Source organism: Andrographis paniculata, unplaced genomic scaffold (genome assembly GCF_009805555.1).
Source record: "Andrographis paniculata isolate CXL003 unplaced genomic scaffold, ASM980555v1 Contig37END, whole genome shotgun sequence".
In the NCBI taxonomy this organism is placed as follows: domain Eukaryota; kingdom Viridiplantae; phylum Streptophyta; class Magnoliopsida; order Lamiales; family Acanthaceae; genus Andrographis; species Andrographis paniculata.
The window spans coordinates 7422051-7431281 of record NW_026137570.1 but is presented as its reverse complement, the minus strand read 5'-3'; the positions used below and the strand labels follow the sequence as shown (position 1 = coordinate 7431281).

The 9231-nt window shown below is 30.0% G+C and overlaps 2 protein-coding genes across 2 annotated transcripts; one reads left to right on the top strand and one right to left on the bottom strand.

Annotated features, from left to right (window-relative positions):
• The first annotated feature begins 784 nt into the window (after positions 1 to 784).
• On the top strand, positions 785 to 3408 carry LOC127250598 (histone-lysine N-methyltransferase family member SUVH9-like). Its single transcript, XM_051273960.1, has one exon. It carries the CDS (start codon positions 929 to 931, stop codon positions 2918 to 2920), a length of 1992 nt encoding a protein of 663 aa, XP_051129917.1. The 5' UTR covers positions 785 to 928; the 3' UTR covers positions 2921 to 3408.
• Positions 3409 to 5987: 2579 nt separating this feature from the next.
• LOC127250597 (pathogenesis-related protein STH-2-like) lies at positions 5988 to 7452 on the bottom strand. The gene is made up of 2 exons (XM_051273959.1): positions 7248 to 7452; positions 5988 to 6453 (listed from the first exon to the last, which is right to left on the bottom strand). Exons 1-2 carry the CDS (start codon positions 7426 to 7428, stop codon positions 6173 to 6175), a joined length of 462 nt encoding a protein of 153 aa, XP_051129916.1. The 5' UTR covers positions 7429 to 7452; the 3' UTR covers positions 5988 to 6172.
• Positions 7453 to 9231: the final 1779 nt, after the last annotated feature.

Genomic DNA, 9231 nt, shown 5'->3' with positions numbered 1-9231 from the left:
TGTGTGATATAAAGATAATGACATTTGTGTAATATATTGCAAGTTGTAAGGATATTTGTAATATTAGATAAATAATACAGCTACTAAAAAAAATGAATATTTTATTATGAGACGAACTAAAATGAAAAAATGAATACTTTGTTTTACAAGAGAGAGTATTAAATTTAAAATAATACTTCATATGTCATACATTTTGTCATTTAAATTTATTTACATTCTTTTGTAAAAAAAAAAAAAACTATTTATTTATTTTTTCTTTACTCTAATTTTCTTAAAATGTATGCTCGATTAAATAAACATACATTTTGATGAATAGTATTATATATTTTTAATATAATTCATCGTATCATACTTATTTACTTAAAAATATGCTGGGTGTAAAATAAATGGAATAAATTTGGTTCGATCTAAAAAGTATATTAAAATAGTATTAAACTTTTAATTTTTATTTAAACGTCAATACAAAACCCATAAGCAAATATATATATATATTTTTGTTTGAAAATAATAATTTTATTTTACAATTTTTTTTATACTAAAATAATTTTATTTCTATTTTTTATAAATAATTTTTCATATTTTTTAAAAAATATTTTCATTTTTTCATAATAATCATATAAAATAAATATTTCAATTTTTTAAAATTATTTTAATATACAGATAATAATATAATACTAATATTCTTTAATTTTTGTTCAAATTCTAATTATCACTGTTATTTTGGAACGAAATAAATAGTAGACAAAACAATTTCCAATTAATCTACAGTTTCTCTCAAATCAAACTTCTCACTCTCACTCTTTCTCCAACCACTCTTTCCTCATTGTAATTTTCGACGCCAATTTCACCTAAATTCCTTTTCTTTTTCTTTCTTGCCTCCATTTTTAACCTCTTTCTCTCTTTTACATTTTCTAACCAAAATTCCCAAATGAATTCCGACAATGGAGTACATTTCACAGACCCCAACCTCTACTTCGCCGCCGCCGCAACCGCCGCCGCCGCAACCGCCGCCGCCGATCTATTTCCAAGAATCGAACCCAAGCTTGAGCCCTTGGACGAACCTCCATCGCCGCCGCCGCCGTCGTCAGGGAACCCTAACTCCAGCTCCGACGTCGATTTATTGTCCGATTACGGCAACCTTTCCGATCTCTGCCGCTCCAACTTCGCCCAACGCCTGCAGAAGTACGGCGACATCGCGGTCCTCCCCGATTCCGATCCCGATTCTCGCGCTATAGTCCCCGTCCCCGACCCCCACGCGCCTGAAACCTCGTTAATCGCCCCGCGCGGCCGCGGCGGCGGCCGCAAGTACACTCAGCGGTCGGGAGAGCTCGTCCGCGTGACGGATCTCAAACCAGAGGACGACCGCTACTACCGCGACTCCGTCCGGAAGACGCGTATGCTCTTCGATTCCCTCCGCGTCTTCTATGTCTGGGAGGACGACAACCACCGCGACGCCGCTGCAGCAGCGCCAGTGTTGTCTCCCCTAGCCCAACCTCCCCGCCGCACGCGGGGCGATTTGCGTGCGGCCTCCATCTTGCGGCAAACCGGCCTCTGGATGTACCGCGAGAAACGAATCGTCGGCGACATCCCCGGTGTCTCCGTCGGTGACGTTTTCTTTTTCCGAATCGAATTGTGCGTCGTCGGATTGCACGGCCAGCTTCAAGCCGGAATTGATTACGTTCCGGCTAGTTTAAGCTCTACTCGCGAGCCGATCGCTACCAGCATTATCGTCTCTGGCGGCTACGAAGATGACGAAGACTCCGGTGAAGTTATAATCTACACCGGCCATGGCGGTCAGGATGCGAAAGGCCGGCAGGTAGTCGACCAGAAATTGGAGAGCGGCAATTTAGGGCTGGAAAGAAGTATGCATTACGGCGTCGAGATTCGAGTGATTCGAGGATTTAAATATCAAGGCAGCGTTAGCGGCCGGATCTATGTATACGATGGATTGTATAGAGTTGCGCAGACTTGGCTCGATTTAGGAAAATCGGGATTTGGTGTATACAAGTTTAAGCTTGAGAGGATCGAGAATCAGCTCGAAATGGGGAGTGTCGTGATGAAATTCGCCGAGAAATTAAGATCTCGGCCGATTGAATTAAGGCCCATAGGCTATATATCATTGGATTTATCGTGCGGAAAAGAAAATATGCCGATATTTGTATTCAACGACATTGATGAAGATCGCGGCCCTCTTGATTATGAATATCTCCCGGCTGCCTTATTTCCCCCTAATGTGTATGCTAGTCCGGGTGGTGGCTGCGAGTGTGTCGGGGGTTGCTTTAGTAATTGCTCGTGTATAGCGAGAAACGGAGGTAGTCCACCTTACGATGCGAATGGAATACTTTTGAGAGGGAAACCGTTGATATTTGAGTGCGGGCCGCATTGTCGTTGTCCTCCTACTTGTAGGAATCGGGTGACGCAGAAAGGGATTAGATATCGTTTTGAGGTATTTAGGTCGAGAGAGACCGGGTGGGGTGTAAGATCGCTGAATTTGATCCCGGCCGGATCATTTATTTGCGAGTATTCCGGAGTGGTTCTAACGCAGGACAAAGTTCAAATACTGATAATGAACGGAGATAGTTTCGTTCATCCCGGCCGGTTTTCGCATCGGTGGAAAGAGTGGGGCGATTTGTCCGATGTGTTTGATGACTATATTTATCCGTCGTTTCCATTGGCTCCTCCGCTGGATTTTGCCTTGGATGTGGCGAAATTGAGGAATGTAGCTTGCTACATTAGCCAAAGTTCGAGCCCCAACGTTTTCGGGCAGCTCGTGCTTTACGACCACAACAACGTGTATTTCCCCCGGCTTATGCTCTTTGCTTTGGAGAATATCCCACCTATGCGCGAAATTAGCCTTGACTACGGCGTGGATGATGGCGTGGATGATGAATGTATGGGGAAGCTTGCTATATGTTCTTAGAGTATCGTATCGCGATAATTTTCGCTGCGCCGAAGGTATAATCTCTTCTTCTTTGTCGATTTTCGTTATGTTGTTCTTGTTGAAATGGTTATGTGTATATAGGAACTTCCTTCTTTCTCTTGGGTGTTGTATTTTGGTGTGGATTTGTGTCTTCACCTTGAGTATGAAGAAGTCCTTAGTAATTTAAGAAACTTTAGCATTGGCATGAAGATGAAGATGGAGATGAAGATGAAGTTTATGATGTGTTGTTTTCAAAGAATTGGAACCAAAAATGTCGAAATGGAAAGGATTTCAAACGTTTGCCATTTTGGATAGCCTAGCCCATGTTTGGTGGTTCTACTCAGTTTCGGGAATAGTAAAAATTTGAATTTGAATTTGGGATCCATTTGCTTGTGTTTTGATTGATGGTTTTATGGGGGCTTTGTGCTATTTGTGCTTGTGCTTTGGTTTTGGGATGGAATAGCTATTTGGATTTGATGTTTTGTATAGAGAGACCTCCCTCCCATATCTATATATAAGTTTTGATTCTTACATATTAGTATTATATTGGGATATAATAGAAATAAAAGTAAAAAGACCAAATTAATTTTATTAGTATTGTATGATTTGTTACATTTGTGTAATATATTGTAAATTAAAAGAATATTTGTAATATTAGTTAGATAGTATATTTACTTAAAAAAAAATATATATATATATTTTGTTATGGGACGAAGTAAAATAAAAAAATAGATAGATTGTTAAGGAATACAGGAGTACTATATTTTTGGAGAGAACTTTGACGGTATGATTATTTTGTAAGATTGTTGGAAAATAAATTTTCTGATGAGAGAATTTTGTAGATAATATAAAAATAATGAATGTATTAAGTGTATTAAAAAAAATTAGAGAAAGAACAAAGTCCTGTGTTGCGTAGAAAAGACATTGAAAACGAATCTGGATGCGAATAGAGCTGCGGTGATGCTCTGGGAATACTTGGGTTTGTTCGATTATAAAGTGAATATTTTAAAAATATATATATATTTTTAACAAATACTTCCAAATTTTTATATAAGAAAGTAAGGGCAAAGTTATCTTTAAATTACTTTTAACTACATATTACAATTAAAATATTCATTCAATTATATAAGAAGAGTTTTATTTTTCATTTATGTCAATCTCAAAATAAGGATGTCATTTTCTAATATATTAATTGTACTACTTACTTAATATGATAAATATTATTATAACTTATAATATATTATACAAACGCTTATTATTTTTATATTACATAATACTTATAAATATATATTTTATTATAACCCAATATAATGCTATTAGAGCATTAAAATAAAATAAAAGTACAAATAAATTTTTAATATAATTGTCATTTTATCATATTTTTTATTTTATTTATTTTTCAAGTCATAAAATATTTCACATAAAATCAAATTAAGTAAATTATTATTATTATTATTATTATTATTATTATTATTATTATTATTATTATTTTAAAAATTGTTGATATGGTATTTGTATTTATTGAAAAACGATTGGGGTTAATATGTAAATAAATAAAGTTGAATAAAATTTATGTAATTGTTTAAAGATAAGGAACATAATATTCTTTTTAGAGGAAAAAAAAAAAAAAAAAAACACGAATACCTTGGAGTGGAGTTAAAATTTAGAGAAAAATTTGGAGAAAATTTGGAGAAAATTGAGGAATCGGTTGAAATCAGTTAAATAATATTATCTTTATTTTTCTTTTTTATCCGTTCAGATTACCATTTTTAGTAAATTTATTCATCTTATATATACTTAACAAATATAAATTAATTTAATTAAATTTTAACTTCACATAGGACTCACTCAAAATCTCTTTCTATCTCTGTTCAATAAACAAATATTTCTATCTATATTTAAAACTTGTCATTTTTAAAAAATTATTTTTAAGTTAATTATAAATAAATAAATATATATATATTTTTATTTGTATTATATAAAATTTTATTATTTATAAAATGATATCTATATTACATATATTTTATTAAAATATAATCTTAAAAATATTTAAAATACCAACAACATTATTCATATAAAAAATAATAAAATAATATCATAATATATTATTAATAACTTACTAATTTACACTACTGAAATACCGTGTCCCTAACAAAAGTGCTCATCTGTCGCAGGGCAGATGGAGTAATATTTTGTATTAAATTGTTGACTTTTTATGATAGTGTAAAATATATGTTATATATATTATGTGAATGTGTGCTATATTGTATTCTCATTTCTTGCCTTATACATTTTTTCATTTTCGCCCGTCTCGTGTTATCGTTTATATTTCATTTTTTAGTAATTATAATTCCACTATTATATATAAATACTCTTACTTTATCATCATATCATTTATTTTTTACCAAAAAAAAATAAAGGCAAAATTATCTTTACACTATTTTAACTACTCACTTTAATTAAAATATTATCATTTATTTTGAATAAGTTGAAACACACTATCATACACATAAAAAAATAAAATTAATTAGATTTATCACAATTGGGAATATTGACCTTGGTTATATATATGTGAACTCAATCCATGAAGCCAATTTCATGAACTCATAGTTTGTCACACAATCTTTGATTAGTATTCTCTCCATTTCAAATACTCTACAATATTTATTTTATAATACATCTCAAATATCTGCAATATTTTGAAAATATGAAATAATTAATTATATTTAATCTCTGCTCTATATTTTATCCCATGACATCATCCAAATAAAAATAATAAAATAAAATATACATTTATCTCACCATCGTATCATCTAATTTCTAAATTATCCTACTTAATACTACTTACCTAAAATTATGTGCGAATCAAATGTTGCACCTTATTTGGAACGGATAAAGTATCTCTTTCCTGACTAATGTGGTTTGCTCTGGTTATTGAGCTCGACCCAAGGGTTTACTTAATGTAGTTTTAAAAAATTAGTCATTACGAATTTCCATATTATGAAAACAAATATATGTGATGTGTATATATATTAGTAAAGTAGTTACGGATTCTCACCTTATTAAAAAGAAAATTATCATTCACTCAAAGACAAACCATGAAAATCGAAACTTAAAACTTACAAGCTTCTTAGGAAAGACCCTTAATTCATAAGAACACAAACAACGACCAAGAGTCTCTCTTATTTGACACACACGAACGAGGTCGATAAATTCTTTAAAGTTGAGAATTGATGATATATATCGTAATCATCATGCACAAGCTTCGGGGTTGGCAATGAGGTATTTCTCAATGATTTTTAAGAACTTCGGGTCTTCATCTTTAATGTCTTCTTGAGTCACTTCGGCATCTCCCTTCGAGTGGTACTCAACGACTATTTTGACAACACAACCCCCATCACTTGAATCCTCGAACTTGTGTGTGTGGACAATCAAGTCGAACTTGTCCCCAAGGCCTCCTCCTTCGATGATTGCAAACTTGTTGATTTTATTCTCAGTATCGATTGTTTCAATCCGATTTTTTATATAAAAACCTGTCGACAATTTTATTTTTTTAGCAAGTTTGAGCATTATTTTTCTATCTTCACAAAAATTTGATATAAGAGTATTACAAGTATGTAGTAAAATTGCAATTGTAGACAAGGGTAGCTTTAACTTTAGTGTGTTTACTTAGGATTTTATTTAATATTTTTATTTTGGATGGGAGTTCCAATAGAATAATATTTTACAAGAAGAAATAATATATTTTTATAATGAGTTACGATGATTGTATAATAAAGAAAAATTAAACTCTAAAACAAAGCCCGTAATTTGGTTGAATGATTTATCTTGCAATGTATTATATTAAAATCTACTCAATCTTAATAATTTAAGTCAATCGACTCTAAAAAATACATATATATTTCATAAATTGCTATTATATGTTAGTTTATTTTCTATATTTTATGTTAATAAAATATATTAATAAATAAAATCCTTGTATATATACATAAAGTTCTATTAAAATAGATATTGCATAATAAAATTTAGATTGAATATTTTACAAAGTATTTTTATTTATAATTAAAATTTTATGTCATATATAACTCATAATTATATAATATCTTATTTAATAATTATTTTTACATTTTAAGAAAAACACATCCTAATTTACTACACATAAATGTGTATATAGGGGTGTGTAAATTTTTATATAATAATATATGTAATTAAATATTTTTTAAAATATAAAAAATGCTACTATTCAATAAGTGTGTCTGAATTTATAATTGTGGGGTGAACGAACCTAAAATTACATTATTTCACTTTCATCAATTCACATTCTTACCATCATGGAAATTCACTTGTCGAATGGATCCAACCCCGCCGTCGCCTTGAAGTATGTCGACGTTCTTGACATGTGCATTCGCTTTCGGTATGATGTTGTAGGACTCGGACGTCACGGCCTTGAAGATTCTCTTGGCCGCGACTCCGAGTTTGACTTCGTAGGTGTGTTCTTTTATGGCCATGGCTTTTTGTTTTTTTTTAGCAAATCTTGATTTTGAAGGAGTTGTGAGAAGTGAAGGAAGTGAAGATCCAATTTATAGGAGAAATTGAAGTTCAATATTCCATCAATACCATTATTCTTTTTAATTTATTTTTTTCCTCAAGGTTCAACTTTGGCAACTCAATAAATTGATTTATTTTATTTTATTTTGATTTATTATTATTTTAATTTTGTAAAATTTTTTAAATTCCATATGCTATGATGTCACGACCTTGATCAATTTGTAAATATTGCACCTTTAGAAAAAGTCTTAGAGTTGCAGGCCAAAAACTTTTAAGATTATGGAGATATAAGAATTCGACATAATTAATTTACTTGTAATTTAAAAAATCTATGATTTTTTTTACCCTTTTTTTTTTTTTTTCGACATGAATCTCAATATAATATATATATATATATTATCTTTTCAAAAAAAATTATCATTTATATAAAATATTATTTTTTATATTATCGATACAATTCTTCACACATCACATTAAATAAAATACCTCAAATCAAAATACTAAACAAACAAACAAACCCGATATAATTTCTTCATCTGATTTAGAAACTACTGACATTCAATTGTATTTTAAAAAATAGTGCACAAAATCTCAAAATGTAGTGCTCAAACAATTAGTACATTCTTTATCAATTCATTAAGTTCAGATGTTTGAATAATTTTATGCAATGTTTTTTTTTTTTTAAATGTAATATATATGTGGTTGCATGCAATTCTTAAACTGTAAAAAAGAAATTGTACAAAATTTTCAAACCATACGTAAATTAGAAGCAATTTTATATTAAAAGAAAATTTATATAATTTTACTAAACAGAAAATTGACTTCAATTGCCTCAGTGAGCTAGTGTGATAATTTCTTTTAGTATTCGAAATGGACTAACTTATTATTAAATGTCACAATAATTTATTTATATCTATGTGTATATATATATATATATATATATTATTAAACTGATTTTTTATTCTCCTTTTCTAGATGATGGTGACGATCTTCTTCAATTTAAATATTAGATGAACTAATGAAACATTTCAAAACTTATTCCTTGGTTTATATGTATATTTGTGTTTGTTTTATGTTTTTGAATTGTATGTTAGGTACATGAAATTGTATGATAAATAATTAAAATAATTCTCTCCGTCTCAATCCAAATTGGGCTTTTGAAGTTTTGTAGTAAATTAAAAAATAATAGTAGTATTTCATTAGTTAGTAAAAGTGTGTAAAAAGTCTTGATATTTTTGTCATTTGACTTTAAATATAAGGTAATTGTATGTGTAACGGTATATTTGTAATTTAAGCAAAAATTAAGAGTATTTTGATAATAGTGTATGATTATTTTTTTTAAAAATAGAAAGTGAAACAGACAAAAATAGTAAAAATGATTCTTTGAATTAGGAGGAAGAGGGAATTGTCTAAAACATTACACCAAAAGCAAAAGTATAAAATAAGATGAAACAAATGTAGCATATATATATATATATATATTAAAATTTTTAAATAAATAAATAAATAAAACAACCTATAAAAATTATGCTACTTAAAATATTGTACCAAAAACAAAAGTATCAAACAAAATAGGACGAAAGTAGCGTATATAAAATTTATACATATATATTTTATTAGAAATATTATAATAATAAAAAAAATAAATTAAAATATCCAGAATAGATAAGTTTGGCACCAAATCCGTGTTCGGTAAATAACTTTTTCAAGAGCTTTTAACTTATTGAAGAGTTTTTTGCTGTTTGACCAGTAAATCAACTAAT

What these genes read in the sequence shown, in the direction of transcription:
- LOC127250598 (XM_051273960.1), top strand. Translation starts at nt 929, where the DNA reads ATGAATTCCGACAATGGAGTACATTTCACAGACCCCAACCTCTACTTC.
- LOC127250597 (XM_051273959.1), bottom strand. Translation starts at nt 7,428, where the DNA reads ATGGCCATAAAAGAACACACCTACGAAGTCAAACTCGGAGTCGCGGCC. An exon ending in ACAAGTGAATTTCCATGATG is followed by an intron (nt 6,454 to 7,247) that starts GTAAGAATGTGA and finishes AATTGTCGACAG; the next exon opens with GTTTTTATATAAAAAATCGG.